Consider the following 23,559-nt stretch of genomic DNA (forward strand, 5'->3'; position numbering starts at 1 on the left):
AAATGAGTAATATATTAATGAATCTGCAATGCACGAGTATATAAGAACAATCAATGATGGTAGATCTCTTAAGTGTAGAAGTATTGCCCATAATACGTCTCATGGAAACCATCAGCACACGGCCATACATGAAGCTAAGTCATAAGACTTCTAAATTGGGTCCCCCAGGCCACAGCTGAGAATAGAGCCATGCTTAAGAATAACTAGAAAAGAGTCGGCTCACCCATATCAGAAGTTCCACGCACGGAAGCCAGCAGAAAGAAAAGAATTCCAGCGTTCCAAGCTTCTTTAAAAAAATATATATATATTTTAATGAAAAATCATTTAAAAATGAAAGTAGCCTGAGGCTATGAATAAGGAACTCTTTCCAAAACGCGTTTGCTTGTAGAACTCCTCCTCCTAGTGTTTATATACACTTTGTCTCTGGAAAGTTGTCTACTTTCACTTTAAAATGATTTCTCATTAAAATAATTTTTCTTAAGAAGTTTGGAACGCTGGAATTCTATTCTTTCTAAAGCCATACTTCTTTACAGCTCTTTGGCCACATTCTTGGTGAGTTCACGTTTTGGTGAAACTTGTTCACAGCTTCTGATTTTACCATTTTGTTTTTTTGTTTTTTAGGTGTTTAACAGACTTTGGTTTCCTCTGGTGCGGCCAGGAGCATTGGCCGTCCTTTCTCACATGTTGCTTAGTTTTCAACATTCTCCAGAGGCTTTTCACATGGTAAGAACTTTTTGTAAATTTTGTATAGTAATTCTTGGGGTTTAAGTGTCCAGGTGAATTAAATATTCAAAAATGTGTCAATTGGGTCTAGTTGAAATAGAGAAAACAACACACAACAATCATGGTTATTAATGTCTGAGAATCAGAGGCAATCCGAAATATGGACCTGGTAATGAGAAGGGATATTTTCCTCTCCTTGTTTGAGAAACCTTCTGTAGCCATTTCTCAAACAACTCTTAGCCCACAGCTGAAATTCATAGGAAGACATATTGCACAAGGACCGAAGAAGGGGGGGCTGATTTATATGTTTTTATTGATTTATTTTACTAACTTATATAGCGCTATTAATTCCACAGTGCTTTACAGACATTATCGGCACTGTGGGGCTCACAATCTAGATTCCTTATCAGTATGTCTTTGGAGTGTGGGCGGAAACCGGAGGAAACCCACGCAAACACGGGGCGAACACTCTGGACATGACAAGCTTTGAATGAGTGTCCTGCTTTCCGTCAGCCTTTACCTGGTTTACACTCTATGCTCTATGTGAGCTTTAAGTCCGCATGTGTGCCACTAGGATTAGGAGAGTAAACCGCTTCCAGGCACCTCCTGACAACTACTCATTTCCCATGGAACAGGAGATAAAAAGCAATTTTTGGGCTGTTGTAATCCAATTGCAACATCTGCCATCAGGGGAGAGTTAGGAGGTCACCATACACATTAGGCGGTTGGCTGGTCCTGTCAATAACATCATGTTTGGACCCTCTGCATCTAATGATCCTTGAGCTGGCCATATGTGTATGACTATCTTAACTACTGGCGGATCGGCCACTAGCTTAAATCGTCTGGGTGATCCACAATATGACTCTGTAATGACATCACTGGAGAGTCAGCAACTGCATGGAAATCGTGCATCTTCAGGAACGTGAAGGTGGATGTCATAGACAACCAGAATGCCCACAAAGATGGCAGAGAAGGTTTATTACCAACTATGCATTCTTAATTGCTGTATTACACCGCACTGAACGGGCACTGTGTATACACTACATGAAGCGCTAACAGCTTTTCTTCATTTGGGCCCATCAATCATATGATCACCCGCTTCTGTAAAGGGGAACACAATTTAAATATATTTTAATGGTCCTTTATGGTTGTTTTTTTCTTCCCTTAGTAGTGCATAAAGAATTTCTGAACGATGATGGAAAAAAAAAGTTCTCATTTAGATGGTAGTAGTATTTGCGTGGGTTTCCTCCAGGTATTCTATTTTTCTCCCACACTCCAAAAACATACTGATCGGGACTCACAATCTAAATTCCCTATGGTGACAGTGATGCTGAAGTCTGTAAAGAGCTGTGGAATTAATGGTACTATATATAAGCAAGTGAAATAAACTTTGCAGAAACAGATATGTTATGCTCTCTAAGTTGCATGGATGATGTGTATTTCTCTAGGTTATCATTGATTTGTTATGTCTTTTTTTTTTTTTTTTTTACTTTAGATTGTCCCCCATGTTGTTAATTTGGTTCATTCCTTTAAGAGTGATGGCCTCCCATCTAGTACAACTTTTCTTAGCCAGTTTTCGGAATTGATGCACTGCATGATCTATCATTATTCTGGATTTCCAGATCTTTATGAGCCTATTTTGGAAGCTGTTAAGGTAATTACTCTTATTTAATTGACAAATAATAAATTCTCTGTTTTGACATTTTCTTCAGTGAAATGATTTGATGAATTACTTTTTTCAAGTCCCAGTAAGGTTAAAGGTTCATCTACAAGTGAATGAGTAGAAGTAAAAACACTCAACTTTAACAGTTAATTAGTCAAATTAAGCTTAGCAGTGTGTTGCCATATTGGCTGTGAGAGGCTGTCCTTTATATGGTGGCAGGTAATAGAAATAATCGATCCATTTAGAGAATGGTACTAGGCTCAGCACAATGTGCGGCTTTTGCTGCTCATTATTTTTAAAATATATATTACTGTTCTGAATGGAAAATATTTTATATGAATGACATGAACTGCTGTGCAGTGTTCGCCCCCTTCGCATCACCAAAACTGCTCGGACCCATTACATCATGGACTGCACAGGACAAGATGTCTTATAGAACCATTGCCCAGGGCAACCCACTGACTCAGCCGGCTCGCTCTGGGGCGCTACCCTGTCTCATCCGGCTTGTTCCAGGCTGTCCGCACAATGTAATAAAAAAGGTGATCACTAAACCCAGCTACCTTCTTAGAGCCCTCTCACATGGTGTTTCTTCCTATATTCAGTGGCCCTATTGGGGCTTGCGTTTGAATCGTAATTCCCCCCCTTCCCCGCTAAATGGGATTCGGGCATATGCGCTAACAAAGCCATTGATTATAATGATGCAGATGGAGTCACTGTGTGCTGTGTCACGCATCATTTTCAGCCATATACGCCTGTTGGAGGTGGACAGCTGGACATAGTCTACTACATCTTGGTGTTCTCCTCCAATAGGTGTGTACAGACCAAAATGATGCTTGACAGAGCACACGGTGACCCTGTCTACACCATTTTAGTCAATAAGCGCATACACCCAAATCCTGTTTTGTGGGGTTGTTCGGACATAAGCCCCGATGGGGCCACTGAATGTAGGAAAAAAATGCAATGTGAAAGCTCTTACATTACTGCATGATGCATCTTTGATGCTTTTGTGCCCATTGCAGGCGCTTTCATTCATGGATAAAGGTCTGCATAGGCACTCTGACTAGTCTGCAGCTACATGGCTCCATACAGGCAGGCAAACACCTTTCGATTATAGAAAACAAAAAGTTTTACCACAGTTTATTCTACAGTAGCTCTTCCATGAGGTCAGAACAGACTGACTAGCTTTTGCTCTACATAAATAAGCTCTGAGTGCCCATGACCCTGATGCTGGTATAATGGTTGTCCCTTCTTGGACCACCTATGGTAAGTTATAACCTCTGTATATCTGGAACACTCAACCTGATGTTTTGAACATGCTTTGACCCAGTCTTCTAGCCTGAACAGTATGGCCCTTGTCAAAGTTGTTTGCCCATTTTTCCTGTTTCCAACACATCAACTTCAAGAACTGACAATGTACTGATAAATATATCCTTGCATGTATGTCCTTATTTTTTCACCTGTCCACAGTTTTACTTTTAAAGCTGTATAAGGATAAAACATCTCAGTCCCCCATATTCTGATCCTATTTTAGTCAGAATAATATCCATCTAACTAGCATTACTTCTCTATACGAAACAGCAAGTCTGCAATTACAGGTTTAGCTTTTGCCAGTTGAGACTGGTGAAAATTCCTTCCATTTAAATGTTATTGAACCAGTCTACACTGGCAATCATCCATGCCATCATGGTTACAATTTGTCCCCATATCGTCAATTGGCATCAAACAGCCTCTTTTTTTTTATCCATTGGTTTTTCAAATAGAATAGTGTTGCATCCAGTGATCCTTTGACAGCAATGAGCGTTAATACATATATATGAAGTCAATCAATGCTCATTTGTACACCAATATGTGGAATTGTTCCTTCCTATTCCCGTAAAAAACATAAAACAGCCGGCATTTTATTTTTTACTATAAAATCCAATTGCTATTTGATAATGCATTTAATGTATTCTTTTATTATCATTTTGTGTATCATACCAGTGTATTTAATTGACCTACTCATCAAGAAGAACCTGCTGGTTATGTTGTTTCAGCAGAACATCTGCCTTGGTATTCGGGCTAATGTAATCTTCCAAATCCTTATGTGGTAATGTGCTTTTTCTGGTTGATCTTAATGACTTGTTGAATTGCTGATACATGAGGTTCCTGATTGTGGCGTCATAGGTATACAAGACTGAGAGGCAAGTCCGCTCCTCTTCCACCTTCAAAGAAGCATTATCTGTTTGCTTCACAGGGAATTATTATAGGCAATAGACTTAAACTTGAAGTGGGGATTCCTGGGATTATAGTACGTTTATTTACATGTATAGTACAGACCAAAAGTTTGGACACACCTTCTCATTTATAGATTTTTCTGAATTTTCATGACTATGAAAATTGTACATTCACACTGAAGGCATCAAAACTATGAATTAACACATGTGGAATTATATACTTAACAAAAAAGTGTGAAACAACTGAAAATATGTCTTATATTCTACGTTCTTCAAAGTAGTCACCTTTTGCTTTGATGACTGCTTTGCACACTCTTGGCATTCTCTTGATGAGCTTCAAGAGGTTGTCACCGGAAATGGTCTTCCAACAATCTTGAAGGAGTTCCCAGAGATGCTTAGCACTTGTTGGCCCTTTTGCCTTCACTCTGCGGTCCAGCTCACCCCAAACCATCTCGATTAGGTTCAGGTCTGGTGACTGTGGAGGCCAGGTCATCTGGCGTAGCACCCCATCACTCCCCCTCTTGGTCAAATAGCCCTTACACAGCCTGGAGGTGTGTTTGGGGTCATTGTCCTGTTAAAAAATAAATGATGGTCCAACTAAATACAAACCGGATGGAATAGCATGCCGCTGCAAGATGCTGTGGTTGCCATGCTGGTTCAGTATGCCTTCAATTTTGAATAAATCCTCACCAGCAAAGCACCATCACACCTCCTCCTCCATGCTTCACGGTGGGAACCAGGCATGTAGAGTCCATCCGTTCACCTTTTCTGCGTCGCACAAAGACACGGTGGTTGGAACCAAAGATCTCAAATTTGGACTCATCAGACCAAAGCACAGATTTCCACTGGTCTAATGTCCATTCCTTGTGTTCTTTAGCCCAAACAAGTCTCTTCTACTTGTTGCCTGTCCTTAGCAGTGGTTTCCTAGCAGCTATTTTACCATGAAGGCCTGCTGCACAAAGTCTCCTCTTAACAGTTGTTGTAGAGATGTGTCTGCTGCTAGAACTCTGTGTGGCATTGACCTGGTCTCTAATCTGAGCTGCTGTTAAGCTGCGATTTCTGAGGCTGGTGACTCGGATAAACTTATCCTCAGAAGCAGAGGTGACTCTTGGTCTTCCTTTCCTGGAGCGGTCTTCGTGTGAGCCAGTTTCTGTGTAGCTCTTGATGGTTTTTGCAATTGCACTTGGGGACACATTCAAAGTTTGCCAATTTTTCTGACTGACTGACCTTCATTTCTTAACCCCTTTACGACATAGGGCGTATTAGTACGCCCTGTGTCATCACCCCCGATTCAGTGAGGGCTCCGGCGGTGAACCCGCACTGAACCGAGCACATGTCAGCTGATTCTTACAGCTGACATGTGCCCGCAACAGCCGCGGGTGGAATCGCGATCCTCCCACGGCTGTTAACATGTTAAATGCCGCTGTCAATCTCCGACAGCGGCATTTAACGCGCGCTTCCTAAGCCCCGCCCATCGGCGACCCCGTCACATGATCGCGGGTCACCGATGTGTGGGCATGACAACCCAGGGTCTGCAGCAGACACCTGTGGTTGTCATGAGCTGGTCGCTATGAGCGCCACCTAGTGGTCGGCGCTCATAGCACAGGACCATTTCTGCTGCATGCAGGGGATCTGCTCGTCCCCTGTATGTAGCAGAGGCGATTGGACAGTTGCTGCTTCTAGTCTCCTATGGAGACTATAGAAGCATGCAAAAAGTGAAAAAAAAATGTTTTAAAAAATATAGAAGTTTAAATCACCCCCCTTTCGCCCCATTCAAAATAAAATAATAATAAAAAAAAAACACATACACATATTTGGTATCGCCGCGTTCAGAATCGCCCGATCTATCAATATAAAAAAAGAATTAATCCGATCGGTAAACGGCGTAACGAGAAAAAAATTCTAAATGCCAGAATTACGTTTTTTGGTCGCCATAAAATGCAATAACGGGCGATCAAAACATCATATATACCCCAAAATGGCATCAATAAAACTTCAGCTCAGTGCGCAAAAAATAAGCCCTCACCTGGCCCCATATCCCAAAAAATGGAGACGCTACGTGTCTCGGAAAATGGCACCATTTTTTTTTTTTTTTTTTTTTTTACCAAACTTTGGAATTTTTTTTCACCACTTAAATAAAAAAGAACCTATACATATTTGGTGTCTACAAACTCGTAATGACCTGGAGAATAGTAATGGCAGGTCAGTTTTAGCATTCAGTGAACGTGATAAAAAAAAAAAAATAAAAACCTCTGTGGTATTGCACTTTTTTTGCAATTTCACCGCGCTTGGAATTTTTTTCCCGTATACGATATGGTAAAACTAGTAATGGCGTTGAAAAGTACAACTCGTCCTGCAAAAAATAAGCCCTCACACGACCATATTGACCAAAAAATAAAAATGCTATGGCTCTGGGAACAAGGGGAGCGAAAAGCGAAAACTCAAAAACGGAAAATGGCCCGGGGGTGAAAGGGTTAAAGTAATGATGGCCACTCGTTTTTCTTTACTTAGCTGCTTTTTTCTTGCCATAATACAAAATTCTAACAGTCCATTCAGTAGGACTATCAGCTGTGTATCCACCTGACTTCTGCACAACACAACTGATGACTACCTCTTGAAGCTCATCAAGAGAATGCCAAGAGTGTGCAAAGCAGTCCTCAAAGCAAAAGGTGGCTACTTTGAAGAACCTAGAATATAAGACATATTTTCAGTTGTTTCACACTTTTTTGTTAAGTATATAATTCCACATGTGTTAATTCATAGTTTTGATGCCTTCAGTGTGAATGTACAATTTTCATAGTCATGAAAATACAGAAATTTCTTTAAATGAGAAGGTGTGTCCAAACTTTTGGTCTGTACTGTATGTGTGTGTATGTATATATAATATGTGTGTGTATATATATATATATATATAATGTAGCAAAGTTGTCAGATTTTCTTATTTTGTTTTCTTGTAGGACTTGCCCAAACCATCTGAAGAAAAAGTTAAACTTATTTTAAACCAAAGTGCCTGGACATCCCAATCCAACGCTTTAGCATCTTGTCTACCCAGGCTGTCAGGAAAATCAGAAACTGGAAAAACTGGGCTAATCAACCTAGGGAATACATGCTATATGAATAGTGTTTTACAAGCACTTTTTATGGCTACAGAGTAAGTACCAAGAGTTCAGCAATGTTATTCTTCTGTAACCAAACTGGCAGTATCTGCTGACAAAGAAGCAATGATAACATGTAAGGTTATGTTCACACATGTTGGGTTTTTCAGTGTCACAAATATGCAGCAAAACTTAATCTCTGTCAGGAAATCAGCTGCGTCAAAAACCCAGGTTTTGCTGTGTTTTTTAAAGCATTTTTTCAGCCTTTTTCACTGTCCTTCTGTCTCTATATATGCATTTACATAAAGGTCTGTGAAAAAAAAAAGAACCCCATTCTATTTTGCCATCAAAAACTGAAAAACCGCTGATGTAAATTTTGGTGCTTTTTTTTTCACCACTCATTACTTCCTATAGGTCAGTGATGGCGAACATTTTACCGACTGAGTGCCCAAACTGCAATCCAAAACCCACTTATTTATCTCCAAGTGCCAACACGGCAAATTAACCTGAATACTGAGGTTTTAGTTTAGAAAAAAACAACTCATACAGAGAGCAGACGAGGGCAGCATAGAGCAGCCACAGAAAGGAGCAGGGGTATGAGACTGCAGAAATAATGTGCTCACCCCCATCTTGTTATATGCCCCCATCCATGTATATATGCCGCCCTCCCCCAATCCATATATATATGGCTGCCCTCCCCCATTCCATGTATATATTCTGTTTCCCCCCCATTCCATGTATATATGCTGTTTCCCCCCATTCCATGTATATATGCTGTTTCCCCCCATTCCATGTATATATGCTGTTTCCCCCCATTCCATGTATATATGCTGTTTCCCCCCATTCCATGTATATATGCTGTTTCCCCCCATTCCATGTATATATGCTGTTTCCCCCCATTCCATGTATATATGCTGTTTCCCCCCATTCCATGTATATATGCTGTTTCCCCCCATTCCATGTATATATGCTGTTTCCCCCCATTCCATGTGTATATGCTGTTTCCCCCCATTCCATGTGTATATGCTGTTTCCCCCCATTCCATGTGTATATGCTGTTTCCCCCCATTCCATGTGTATATGCTGTTTCCCCCCATTCCATGTATATATGCTGTTTCCCCCATTCCATGTATATATGCTGTTTCCCCCCATTCCATGTATATATGCTGTTTCCCCCCATTCCATGTATATATGCTGTTTCCCCCCATTCCATGTATATATGCTGTTTCCCCCCATTCCATGTATATATGCTGTTTCCCCCCATTCCATGTATATATGCTGTTTCCCCCCATTCCATGTATATATGCTGTTTCCCCCCATTCCATGTATATATGCTGTTTCCCCCCATTCCATGTATATATGCTGTTTCCCCCCATTCCATGTATATATGCTGTCCCCCCCCCCATTCCATGTATATATGCTGTTTCTCCCCCATTCCACGTATATATGCTGCCCCCCCCAATTCCATGTATATATGCTCTCCCCCCCCCCATTCCATGTATATATGCTCTCCCCCCCCCCCATTCCATGTATATATGCTCTTTCCTCCCCATTCCATGTATATATGCTCTTTCCCCCATTCTATATATACATACATACTGTTCCCCCCACCATTCCATGGATGTACGCTCTGCCCCTCCACCCTCCCATTCCATGTATATATGCTGTTTCCCCCCATTCCATGTATATATGCTGTTTCCCCCCATTCCATGTATATATGCTGTTTCCCCCCATTCCATGTATATATGCTGTTTCCCCCCATTCCATGTATATATGCTGTTTCCCCCCATTCCATGTATATATGCTGTTCCCCCCCCCATTCCATGTATATATGCTCTTCCCCCCCCCCCCATTCCATGTATATATGCTCTTTCCTCCCCATTCCATGTATATATGCTCTTTCCCCCATTCTATATATACATACATACATACATACTGTTCCCCCCACCATTCCATGGATGTACGCTCTGCCCCTCCACCCTCCCATTCCATGTATATATGCTGTTTCCCCCCATTCCATGTATATATGCTGTTTCCCCCCATTCCATGTATATATGCTGTTTCCCCCCATTCCATGTATATATGCTGTTTCCCCCCATTCCATGTATATATGCTGTTTCCCCCCATTCCATGTATATATGCTGTTTCCCCCCATTCCATGTATATATGCTGTTCCCCCCCCCCATTCCATGTATATATGCTCTTTCCTCCCCATTCCATGTATATATGCTCTTTCCCCCATTCTATATATACATACATACATACATACTGTTCCCCCCACCATTCCATGGATGTACGCTCTGCCCCTCCACCCTCCCATTCCATGTATATATGCTGTTTCTCCCCATTCCATGTATATATGCTCTTTCCTCCCCATTCCATGTATATATGCTCTCCCCCCCCCCCATTCCATGTATATATGCTCTTACCCCCCCATTCCATGTATATATGCTCTTTCCCCCATTCTATACATACATACATACATACATACTGTTCCCCCCACCATTCCATGGATGTACGCTCTGCCCCTCCACCCTCCCATTCCATGGATGTACGCTCTGCCCCTCCACCCTCCCATTCCATGGATATGTATGCTCTGCCCCTCCACCCTCCCATTCCATGGATATGTATGCTCTGCCCCTCCACCCTCCCATTCCATGGATATGTATGCTCTGCCCCTCCACCCTCCCATTCCATGGATATGTACGCTCTGCCCCTCCACCCTCCCATTCCATGGATATGTATGCTCTGCCCCTCCACCCTCCCATTCCATGGATATGTATGCTCTGCCCCTCCACCCTCCCATTCCATGGATATGTATGCTCTGCCCCTCCACCCTCCCATTCCATGGATATGTATGCTCTGCCCCTCCACCCTCCCATTCCATGGATATATGCTCTGCCCCTCCCCCCTCCCGCCCCCCATTCCATGTACAGTATATATTACGGTCTTCCGCCCCCCTATTCCATCCTGTTGGCACCGCTGTTCATATATTAAAAGAAAAAAAACCATAATAAACACTCCTACTCACCTTCCTTCCTCTCCTGTAGTCAGCAGATGACTCCAGTGTCCTGGCGACGGGGCGCATGACGTCACTGCCTTGCGCATAGTCGCTTGTACGCTGACATCATCTGCTGGCCTCTGATTGGCCAGCAGCGTATATTGCAGCGCACAGGCCTGGCAACTAGTGCGCTGCAATACACTTCAGCTAGATGTGTGTCAGAGAACGCACATCTAGCTGAAGTGGGGACTGGTTTCGGCGGGCTCCGAGTACTCACCCACCGGGCCAGGTCCTGGTCCAGTAGCGCTAGCGCTGCGGCGATGGCGCGCGTGCCCTTAGGAATGGCTCTGCGTGCCCACTCTGGCGCGCGTGCTATAGGTTCGCCAGCACTGCTATAGGTCTAAAAACGCTGAAAGAAGTGACATGCTCTATTTTCCAAAAATCCAACCAAGGCACAAAATACGCAACAAAAAAGCCATGTATAAACAGAGAATTCTGGTTTCTCATAGACTTTGCTGGTACCGCAAAACGCAGCTGAAAATTTGCATAAAAATCTGCAGCAAAAAAAAAAATGCTGAAAAACCCAACATGAGTGAACATACCCTTACAGTTGCCTTGTAGAAGAGATGCAGCATGGTGTGATACGGAGCAGGAATGGATAGATTATGATGAATAAAGCAATCTTATTACGTAGCCTTGCTCCATTGACTAATGCACCATAAAATCAGCGAGTACATTGATCTTTTACCTCCACTGTTGCTATTGACTACTATACACAAGTAGTTCATTGCCAGGTTTGTGGACTCGCTTGACTATTTATTACTCCTTCCTAATAATAGTGAAAAGTATCATGGAACTCGCTTGTGGTACTAGTGAGTGCTGTGGTATTTTGCACAACTGTTTGGAGAAACGCCCCCACCTCACCCCCCACTACAGAACACCACAATCTTGTAGCTACGAGTGCTGTCTAGAAATTTGACTTGATTATTATTCCGTTCTATGAATTGGAAGCTTTATAACCGCCCACACCAGAGTTATTGGTGACATCAAGAAATTAATCAGAAACCTCATAGGAAAGAAGGAATAAATCGGATTTAGGCCTCATTCAGACATCTGTTTTGTCGTACATGTTTTATCCTTTTTTTCACAGGCACAGTACCTAGCAAGTATATTCTATTGGCCTTTCCTACATGAAGGCTTCCTTTCTTTTTTTGCGGATAAAAACAAAGAAATGTCTGATTTTGATCCGTTCTGTGAATCAAAATTGACAGTTCAAGTCAATGAGTCTCCAAAAAAAAACAGCGCAGTTGCATCCCTGTACTTTTGTATTTCACTTGTATCTAATGGGTAGAAGAAGCTTGGAAATTTTAGTCTAAAATTGTGATGAATTTTTGATGAGTTACAAAAACACACACTTGTTTTTCCTGTCAGTGTTAATCTGACGTCTATATTTAGATTTTTGGGTAACTTGTACGAATATAATATTTGTAGTTATGAATAAAAATACAAATTTTAGATGTAATTTAATGGCTCATTTTGAAGCCTGAGAAGTGTAGATTAGATGTGACGGAGTCAAAGAAAACACAAATGTACAGTATTTAGTGTTTAATGTTGAGGCCCTGGAATCCGTTCATATACTCATCCAATCTTCTTTCAGTTTTCGGAGGCAGGTACTGTCACTTAATTTGAATGGCTGCAACTCATTGATGAAGAAACTCCAGCACCTTTTTGCTTTCTTGGCTCATACCCAGGTATTTATTCAATAAAAAAAATAAAAATAAGACTTTCCAAAGCAACAAGGTTTACTGCATGTTAAAAATCTTGCACAGATAGGGTTTTCCTCCCCACCCCTTATACATTTTTCACGTCACAGGCTATTTTGGCCTAAAAACAGGCAACCACTTTAAGTTGGTTCTTTTTGGAATGGGGGTGTATTTTATACATTTAAGTGTTATTTTTAAAGCGTTAGATGTTTTTACATTAAAGGGTTATTCCCAAAATCACAATGTGGTCTTATAATAATGTAGACATAAATGTATTAATTTGTGTCAATATCACCTAGTTTTTAAATCTGCACTGTTTTGCACATATCAACCCCTTAAGAATGCACCTCCCGGCTTTATGTATACCCTTCAGTTGCAATTGGAATGGTCCTGTAGTTCCTGATGTCCTGTTTGATCTGCACAGTGCAGGATCTCAGCTGGCATCCTGCCAGCATAACTGCTGTGTGGAGGACAGAGCTTCTACTGTGAGGGATGATTCATGGTTAAGGGAACTCATACCAGGAAACCGCAGTGCCTGTGTGTTGGTAACTCGGAGGAGCAATTAACTGCAGGATGTAGCTGTGTATATAGGGTCCAGAAAGGAGAGATATATTGCAGGATCAGCTATGTAGAGGGAATAGAAAGGAGAGATGTACTGCTGGATGGGCTGTATATAGAAGTGACAGACAGATATACTGCATGTTGAATTGCAAATAGAGTGGCCTGGAAAGAGATTTTCTGCAGTATGGGTTGAATACAAGGGCTGTTATTAGTTGAGCTATGTTTGTTGCCTCCTGATGAGGCCATTTATGTGAAAGCATCATTTGTAGTTTCACATCACTTATTTGTCTGTAACAGGAAACAAACAAACTCTGTACTGGTGTTGTGACCAAGAGCCGGAGGGTTGAACTTTGCTAGAACCAGCTGATAATTATGAAAAACTACACAGCAGTTATAGTGATGTAGATGGCAAATAAAAAAAAAAAATCGGTTAGTCCATGTTAGCTTGTAAAGTTTAGGTTATAATTTATGTTATAATCAACTAAGCATTACCAGAGATTTGTCTCCGGGGGCGTGTGCTTCTTCCTCTGCTTGACGTAGACCAATCGTAAGCAGGCAGGAACACATGGGAAAAAAAATACACTCCTTCCTCTCCTCGCCGTGCATCTCCCCAGAAATGTTACTTCAGTCGGGCTGTAGTAGCATTTCTTTGTGTTAAATACACCCATGAGCTTCTTGAAACTGACATGAAAGGTTTCATGAATCACGCATTAAACATTTATTTTTTTCTTTCGGTGCAGCTATGTGAGGGCTTGATCTTTTAGAGGCACCATTTTTGTGTAAAACAATTCACCATTCATATCGTGTTCTATTCTATTGGTCAGTACGATTATGGAGATACCAAAAATGTATTATTTTTTTTTTTATTTTGTTTTACTACTTTTATATTATAACACCACTTTTTTGGAACTGTTGCAGCATTGCAAAAGCCTTAACTTTTTTACTTCTCAGTTGTTGTAGCGTTGTGGTCATGTTTTTTTTCCCCCTTTTTTTGTAAGGGAAAGTCTTCTCTTTTTTTTCATTATAATTTAGGTATATAGGGACATATAAATGATTAAATAGGATCTTTCAACAGCTTGTGCATGTTAAATTGTCCACATCATGGAATAATGTGTCATCTCTGTTGCGGAGATATTAACTTCTGAAGTTTAGGTTATAGTTTCTTATAGTTCAGCTGGCTGTCACCAGAGATTTGTCTCATTGGGGCTTATACTTCTTCCCCTGCATGAAGTTGACCAATCATAAGCGGGCAGAATCATTCAGGGGAGAAAAGAACTAATCTCTCCAGCAAATCTGTAGAGATGCAACAGTGCTGAGTTATGTATCATTGAAAACCCTTCCAGATCTCATCTCACAGTGTTGTCATTGTGTGGGGGGAAGGTGAGCACTTACGGCACTGTACGATGAGATCTTGAAGGGTTTGTAATGATGTATAACTCGGCTCTGCTGTATCTTTACAAACATGATCTTTTCTCCCCTTAATGAAGCTGCCCGCTTATGAATGGTCAATCTCATGCAGGGGAAGATGCGCCTAATTCATTAAAGGGAACCTATCACGTCCTAGTTGCTATGTACACTGCCCCCATAGCGTTGTTAGTGATGCAATGCCTCAGTGCGCACGCGCCGGACCAGCGGCCCGACGTGTGCAAATGTGCATGCGCCCCTCAAACCTAGCGCTTGGCAGTATTCAAATATCATGGGCACTAACTGAACACGGCGACCGCCCATGAATGAATCTGAGAATCACACCCCTATAACTGAATATGAGCAGGTAAGACAAAGTATATAAAACGTTATAACCTCATTATAACACCACCAATGTTCATGAAAACTGCTTGTTAGTGATGCACATTGCAAAACTAACAACGCTATGGGGGCAGTGTACATAGCAACTAGGACGTGACAGGTTCCCTTTAAGTGGCATGCCCCACTTAATAAATATGACACCTCATACTCTAGCGAGCCTTTTATTAAGACTGATGTGCGCAATGCCAGTCCTAATGAATTGGCCCCATAGTTCTTTGACTGCAACAATGAAATAACAAAAAATGCTTTGTCCTAAAGTCCTAAGATTGGCTGGTCATAAGTTCATTAGTGCTTGAAGTTTTTGTTGGTTTTTTTTTTGTTTCTTTCCCTACATAGAGAGAAGCATATGCACCGCAGGTTTTCTTTGAGGCTTCTAGACCTCCTTGGTTCACACCACGATCTCAGCAAGATTGTTCTGAGTATCTCAGATTTCTTTTAGACAGGTATAGTAGAATTGTATTAATTGCTTTATTTTTTCTTGCCCTGAATCTAAATAATCCATTCCCATGTTAAAGGTAGTTAAAGTGGACCCTACACTGACTTGGAGTGGCCCTCACAAACTGATTTCGCTCAAGAATGTCTGCACTTTCCAAGAAGCTGCAGTAGTAGAAATAGGAGGCCCCTTATGTGCTCACGTTCAGGAATTGCTTGCAGAAATTTCTGCAGCCTTTCTGCACCTCTTGGCTGCAAAACCGCTGCGGAAAATCCGCATCATTTTCATGCGTTTTTGATGTGTTTTTTTGTGCGTTTTTGCCTGCGGATTTGCCATGCGTTTTTTCCTATGCACTGTATAGGTAGGCAAAAACGCACAAAGAATGGACAATGAAAGCACAACCAATATTCAAAAGTGACCAAAACATCAGCCAGAAAGCATTGGTACTGAGATGTGGTCTGTGGTCCCCACCTGCAGAGCCAATCCTGTATTGAGGGTGTCTTGATAATTGCCAATAATTTCCATCTATTGTCTATTCCATTTGCACAACAGCATGTGAAATTGATTGTCAATCAGTGTTGCTTCCTAAGTGGACAGTTTGATTTCACAGAAGTTTGATTTACTTGGAGTTATATTCTGTTTAAGTGTTCCCTTTATTTTTTTGAGCAGTGTATATCAGACAATTACTATAAAAGTTGTTTCTTCATGTTTTAAAAAGAGAGGAGGCTCAGTAATAGTTTTGTTTCTCTTATGTATAGTAAAGTAAAACCCCTGATAGTAGTAACAATTGATTAAGAAACATAACCACTTACATCCATCAGGGTGGTGGACTATGCAGATCATGCAGTGTGGAGGTTATTTTGGTGCATCTAATTGATCACTTTTGTTATCCATCTTATTTTTTATTTGTCCTTCTATTTTGTTAATAAATGATCATTTGTGTTTATTAGATTACATGAAGAAGAGAAGACTCTCAAAGCGCTGTCCTCCAGGAGTCCAGATACTATGATCACTGATGGTAATGTGCAGCCATGCTCCCCTTCAGGAGCAGATGTCTTTCCGAGCCTACAAAACACAAGCTGGAGAAGTGATGATAAGACCCTAATAGAAAGTATGTTTGGCGGTAAGCTCCAAACAAACATTTACTGCCTGAACTGCAGGAGTACTTCTCAGAAGATAGAGGCCTTCTCAGACCTTTCTTTAGCATTTTGTCCTTCAGCAGCTGATAAATCTGCACAGAATATGATCTGTTCAGCTGTAGAAAAAGATAATGATTGTATAGAAATTGATGTCACACCTGAAACTGAACTGAAAAATGAAAATCTTCCCTCTTCTGAATGTGACAATGACTCCACCAAGCCGAAATCTGCTGGGAGTGACATTCATGCCAATAGTTCCTGTGCGTTAAACACCCCTACATGTGAAAGTACAGTAGAGTGTGCTATTGACTCCTGTAGAAACAGCGGACGAGATAAACCCTTGTCTGTAACAGACTTGTTAAATTATTTCTTAGCTCCTGAGATCCTTGATGGAGAAAATCGTTATCATTGCGAAAAGTGTTCTTCCCTCCAGAATGCAGAAAAGACTATGCAAATCTTGGAAGAGCCAGAATACCTCATATTAACTTTATTAAGATTTTCATATGATCCAAAATGTCATGTGAGGCGTAAAATTCTGGATAATGTGTCCATTCCACTGGTACTTGAGCTGCCAGTAGAGAGAACTACCTCAGTGGCTTCCCCTGGAGATTGGAACCGAGATGTTGACATTCCTGATGTTGGAGAAAACTTGGCCAAGAAGCTAAAACCATCTGGCACTGAAGATATGAGCTGCACACAACTTATACCTTACGTTTTAAGTTCCATTGTGGTCCATTCTGGCACCTCTTCAGAAAGTGGTCATTATTACTCATATGCCAGGAACATCACCAATTCAACAAGATGTATCCAACCAGAGAAATCCACCTTGACTTCTCATCAAAGTCAGATAGTAGGCAAGGAGACTTGCAATGCTGTTGTTGGAAATGACAAACCGTGTAATGATCTGTCAAAAGAGTGGTTTCTGTTTAATGACAGCAGAGTGACTTTTACATCATTTCAGTCTGTTTTAAACATTACAAGTCGATTTCCAAAGGATACTGCCTATGTGCTGATATATAAAAAGCACAGCTCTGGTGATCTAGAGAACGTGCAGTCTAACTCTGCACATGGACTATGGGTCAATGGAGAGCCCCCACTTCAGAAGGAGCTCATGGATGCTATTACAAAGGATAATAAGCTCTATTTACAGGTATGGGCTTACAACTATGCTGTGGATTTCAGTAACTGATAAACTACATTAATCTGTTAATGACTACCCACTGTCTAGTGATGGCAGGTGATGCAGATCCCAAGTCTACATAGACGTTCCTACTCCTGCAACGAGGGCTATGTAGTGTATAGAAGCATTGGAAAAATATTATTTTACCGAAAAAGAGTGAAGAGCTTTTTTAAAAAAAAAAAAACTGTATGTGTGTGTGTGTATATGTATATATATATATATATATATATATATATATATATATATATATATATATATATATATATATATATATAAATATATATATATATATATATATATAAATATATATATATATATATAGTACAGACCAAAAGTTTGGACACACCTTCTCATTTAATGATTTTTCTGTATTTTCAGGACTATGAAAATTGTACATTCACACTGAAGGCATCAAAACTATGAATTAACACGTGAAATTATATACTTAACAAAAAAGTGTGAATCAACTGAAAATATGTCTTATATTCTAGGTTCTTCAAAGTAGCCACCTTTTGCTTTGATGACTGCTTTGCACACTGTTGGCATTCTCTTGATGAGCTTCAAGAGGTAGTCACCGGAAATAGTTTTCACTTCACAGGTGTGCCCTGTCAGGTTGAATAAGTGGGATTTCTTGCCTTATAAATAGGGTTGGGACCATCAGTTGTGTTGTGCAGAAGTCTGGTGGATACACAGCTGATAGTCCTACTAAATAGACTATTAGAATTTGTATTGTGGCAAGAAAAAAGCAGCTAAGTAAAGAAAAACGAGTGGCCATCATTACTTTAAGAAATGAAGGTCAGTCAGTGCGAAAAATTGGGCAAACTTTGAATGTGTCCCCAAGTGCAGTTGCAAAAACCATCAAGCGCTACAAAGAAACTGTCTCACATGAGGACCGCCCCAGGAAAGGAAGACCAAGAGTCACCTCTGCTTCTGAGGATAAGTTTATCCAAGTCACCAGCCTCAGAAATCGCAGGTTAACAGCAGCTCAGATTAGATACCAGGTCAATGCCACACAGAGTTCTAGCAGCAGACACATCTCTACAACAACTGTTAAGAGGAGACTTTGTGCAGCAGGCCTTCATGGTAAAATAGCTGCTAGGAAACCACTGCTAAGGACAGGCAATAAGCAGAAAAGACTTGTTTGGGCTAAAGAACACAAGGAATGGACATTAGACCAGTGGAAATCTGTGCTTTGGTCTGATGAGTCCAAATTTGAGATCTTTGGTTCCAACCACCGTGTCTTTGTGCGACGCAGAAAAGGTGAACGGATGGACTCTACATGCCTGGTTCCCACCGTGAAGCATGGAGGAGGAGGTGTGATGGTGGGGGGGTGCTTTGCTGGTGACACTGTTGGGAATTTATTCAAAATTGAAGGCATACTGAACCAGCATGGCTACCACAGTATCTTGCAGCGGCATGCTATTCCATCCAGTTTGCGTTTAGTTGGACCATCATTTATTTTTCAACAGGACAAGGACCCCAAACACACCTCCAGGCTGTGTAAGGGCTATTTGACCAAGAGGGAGAGTGATGGGGTGCTATGCCAGATGACCTGGCCTCCACAGTCGCCAGTCCTGAACCCAATCGAGATGGTTTGGGGTGAGCTGGACCGCAGAGTGAAGGCAAAAGGGCCAACAAGTGTTAAGCATCTCTGGGAACTCCTTCAAGATTGTTGGAAGACCATTTCCGGTGACTACTCTGCCAAGAGTGTGCAAAGCAGTCATCAAAGCAAAAGGTGGCTACTTTGAAGAACCTAGAATATAAGACATATTTTCAGTGGTTTCACACTTTTTTGTTACGTATATAATTCCATATGTGTTAATTCATAGTTTTGATGCCTTCAGTGTGAATGTACAATTTTCAAAGTCATGAGAATACAGAAAAATCTTTAAATGAGAAGGTGTGTCCAAACTTTTGGTCTGTACTGTATATGTAAATACTTTTATGCCCAAAAATTACAAAACTATTCTCGGAGTGATACCTTTATTGGCTAACCAGAAAAAAATATATATATGCAAGCTTTCGGAGCACAGAGGCTCTTTCCTCAGGCAATATTACAAATGAATTGATATGACAAAAGGCACAACATTTAAGAGATGTTACTGCAAGACATTTGTTCATGAGGTGTAAGGGGTGATGCCGCCTAATGAGAAGTCAAATAAATCAAATTTAGGGTTTTTAGTTGCAAAAGTCTGTGGACAACCGGACTCAATCGAACACCTGGATTTATGACTTATTACATGGATTCAATTCACACCTCTACCAGTCTCCAGATAAACATTCCCACAGACTTGCCATTTGCAACTAAAAACCCTGAATTTGATCTTTTTGACTTCTCATTAGGAGGCATCACCCCTTAGATCTCACAAACAAATGTCTTGCTGTAACATCTCTTAAACATTGTGCCTTTTGTCTTATTAATTAATTTGTAATATTGCCTGAAGATGGAGCCTCTATGGCCTGAAAGCTTGCATATATACGGGGTGGGCCATTTATATGGATACACCTAAATAAAATGAGAATGGTTGATGATATCAACTTCCTGTTTGTGGCAAATTGATATATGGGAGGGGGAAAACTTTTCCAGATGGGTGGTGACCATGGCGGCCATTTTGAAGTCTGCCATTTTGGATCCAACTTTATTTTTTCAATGGGAAGAGGATCATGTGTCACATGAAACTTATTGAGAATTTCATGAGAAAACCAATGGTGTGCTTGGTTTTAACATAACTTTTTTCTTTCATGAGTTATTTACAAGTTTATGACCACTTATAAAATGTGTTCAAAGTGCTGCCCATTGTGTTGGATTGTCAATGCAACCTTCTTCTCCCACTCTTGACACTCTGATAGCAACACTGCAGAAGAAATGCTAGCACAGGCTTTCAGTATCCGTTGTTTCAGATGCTGCACATCTCGTATCTTCACAGCATAGACAATTGCCTTGAGATGACCCCAAAGATAAAAGTCTAAGGGGGTCAGATCGGGAGACCTTGGTGGCCATGAAATTGCTACATGATGATGTGTTGCCCTCTTTATGCACTGAAGATGGCACGTTCCCTGAGTTTTTCCCAACAAGATGGTGCACCACCACATTATGGGTGTCAGGTCCAAGCATTCCTACATGAACAGTTTCCTGGAAAGTGGATTGGTCGTCGTGGGCCAGTTGAACGGCCACCAAGGTCTCCCGATCTGACCCCCTTAGGCTTTTATCTTTGGGGTCATCTCAAGGCAATTGTCTATGCTGTGAATATAAATGGCCCACCCTGTATATATTTTTTTCTGGTTAGCCAATAAATGTATCACTCCGAGAATAATTTTGTCATTTTTGGGCATAAAAGTATTTACATCGATTTTTCTGGCTAACACGGTAGCACAATATAACTTTGTACTGTACACCTTGTAATATATATAATTGTGTATATGTTTTCTTTCAAGTAATAAGAATGTCTTTTTTTGCCTTCTTTAGGAGCAAGAACTGAATGCACGCACACGAGCCCTACAAGCAGCATCTGCTTCCTGCTCTTTTCGACCTAATGGTTTTGATGACAATGACCCACCTGGGAGCTGCGGTCCTACTGGAGGTGGTGGAGAAGGAGGGTTCAGCACCATTGGCAGACTTGTCTTTTGAATAAGACTAAATGTCAATATAATGTCCAATATGCACTGATGACAAAACCACACTGGCCAATGAGACTGTGTAGCTCAATTTCTGACTTTGACATATCGCATTTCACTGAACATAAACCAATCCATTGAATTGACAGGCAGCTTCTATATTTACAAGATTTATGTAAACTTGAATGGATATGCATCAGTGTGTTCCTCCTTGAGAAAAAAATGCTGCCTATATATACAGTTCTTCTTTAAATACAATTATAAGAGTGTAGCGATCTGTGAAACTGGTATTTTTTGTTCTTTTTCACTACATTGTTTTGTTACATTTTCCTGAGATAGTGAAAGCTTTATGGTGCATCCTATGCCGAAAGCAATAATGGTTTGCATTTTGATCCAGTTCAGGGTATTTTCCACTAAAATATAAAGCACCAGAGAGAATGTGTATAGATCCATGAAGTCACTTTTTATGAAAATGCATGATCTTCTACAAACTTTTTTTTTAATCTAGAAAACAAAATGCTAACTTTATAGTATTTCTAAATTGTTTTCAGAATTTTTAAAAATTCTACTTCAGGGAGTACATCTGCTGTGTAAATGAGGGAAAGTTCTGTATGTGCCTTGCAGTACTGTAAATCAAAATGAGATTCCTCTGGATTGTCTCGTGTGATAAGTATTCAATATTGTTAATATTATGAATTGCGGCTTAAAGTTACTTTATTGCTGGAGTAAAACAGTGGTTCCATAAACGTTCTTATGGTCTTGCTGTTATTTCTAAAAAAAAAAATAAAAAATACTGTATGTGTACATAAGTATATACTGTATGTGTGTGTGTGTCCATGTACGTGCATATGTGTATAATGCACTTGTTCTTCAGAGTTCTGGATTGGTGAGGTTCCCTGTGGTCATGCCCCACGACTTTTGTGAAGTTATCTCTATCATTTGGATAGGGACACCTTCCAAACTTTTTTGTTTTTGTTTTTCTATGGAGGCTTTAATTGTGCAGTGTTGTGTGACTAAATTCATAGTGTGGACGTAATATTAGATTAGGGTACTCTCGGACTTTTTGTAGCGAAACATAAAATGATAGGTACACTTTAAATTCTATCAAAATACAGGCAGTCCCCCTGGTCACAAACTAGATAGGTTCCATAGGTTTGTTCATAAATTTTTGTTCAAATTTGTATGCAAGTTAGAATTGAGGCTGGAAAAAAACGAATACTCGCCTAATCACTGACCACACCGACCATCCAGCTGCTTACTTCTTTCCCTCTGGTCTTCTTTCAACTATAGCAAACAGCATCTCCACCCTCTTCACTAAAGGCCAGGACTTCCAGCTGTGTCCAGGCCTTGGAGGTCACTAAGTATTGTAAGGTTGTGACCTCAAAATCTGTGCTGCAGCTTTGACACACAATGAGTTCCATGCCCTGGACACAGTGGAAGTCCTGGCCTATAGTGATGAAGCTAGCGAAGTGGCACGCAACTGCAGAAAGAGGAGGATCGGATGGCGGGCGGCCAGAGAGGTGAGTATTAGGCTATGTGCCCACGATGCAGAAATGCTCCAGATTTTTTCCTGAGCGTTTCTGCATCTTCCTGGCAGAAAAAACGCATGCGGATTGTACATGTGGATTGTACATGCGTTTTTCTTGCCAGGGACAAGCGGATGTGAAGCGTTCTTCACATGCATTTCCGCATGCGGGTTGACAAGCACTTTCCAAGCGATTTTAGCATCACTTGGAAAGTGCTTGACAACTTGGTCACACTATATAAATCCATGCAAAAGGCATGGATTTATATACTATGACCGAAAGAATGGTAAAAAATAAATATATACTTACCTTCTGATGCCCCCGGAGTTTTTATTCAATGCGTTTCGGCTTGCCGGCCGCTCGCGGTACACGGAAGGACCTGCCGACGTCAGCGGTCGCGTGACCCGTCACATGACTAAATGACGTCTGCGGTGGACCCAAGGACCCTGCGCTGACGTCATTTAGTCATGTGACGGGTCACGCGACCGCTGACGTCGGCAGGTCCTTCAGTGTACCGCGATCTGCCAGCAAGCCAAGACAAGCACACCAGGGGCCATCAGAAGGTAAGTATAATATTTATTTTTTATTTTATTCCTTTTTTTTTTTTTTTTTTTTTAAATACAGGTTCTATGGTACCCGGGTCCGGAGGAGTCTCTCCTCTAGACCCGGGTACCATCAGCACATTGAACGCATAGTGCTGCTTTTTTTTCTGCAATGATAATCCACATGCGGATTATCATTGGGGAACATGGCAGGCCTTCTGCCAAGCGTTTTTCAAGCATTTCTGCAGTGGAATTGCTGCTGCGGAAATGCTTAAAAAAACGCATCGGGAGCACACAGCC

The 23,559-nt window shown here is 41.0% G+C and overlaps 1 protein-coding gene across 1 annotated transcript in view; it reads left to right on the forward strand.

The window, feature by feature from the left end:
• Positions 1-21,956, forward strand: part of USP38 (ubiquitin specific peptidase 38) — a 50,747-nt gene extending 28,791 nt beyond the window's left edge. The window contains exons 5-11 of the mRNA XM_073642257.1: positions 622-723; positions 2,219-2,377; positions 7,557-7,750; positions 12,352-12,445; positions 15,161-15,267; positions 16,208-17,546; positions 21,043-21,956. Of these exons, the coding sequence (XP_073498358.1) occupies positions 622-723; positions 2,219-2,377; positions 7,557-7,750; positions 12,352-12,445; positions 15,161-15,267; positions 16,208-17,546; positions 21,043-21,204 (2,157 nt within the window). The 3' untranslated portion in view covers positions 21,205-21,956. The remainder of the gene's footprint in view (positions 1-621; positions 724-2,218; positions 2,378-7,556; positions 7,751-12,351; positions 12,446-15,160; positions 15,268-16,207; positions 17,547-21,042) is intronic.
• Positions 21,957-23,559: the final 1,603 nt, after the last annotated feature.

The sequence above is a fragment of the Phyllobates terribilis genome, unplaced genomic scaffold (assembly GCF_046119375.1).
Source record: "Phyllobates terribilis strain yellow unplaced genomic scaffold, ASM4611937v1 Scaffold_1__5_contigs__length_1240528914, whole genome shotgun sequence".
In the NCBI taxonomy this organism is placed as follows: domain Eukaryota; kingdom Metazoa; phylum Chordata; class Amphibia; order Anura; family Dendrobatidae; genus Phyllobates; species Phyllobates terribilis.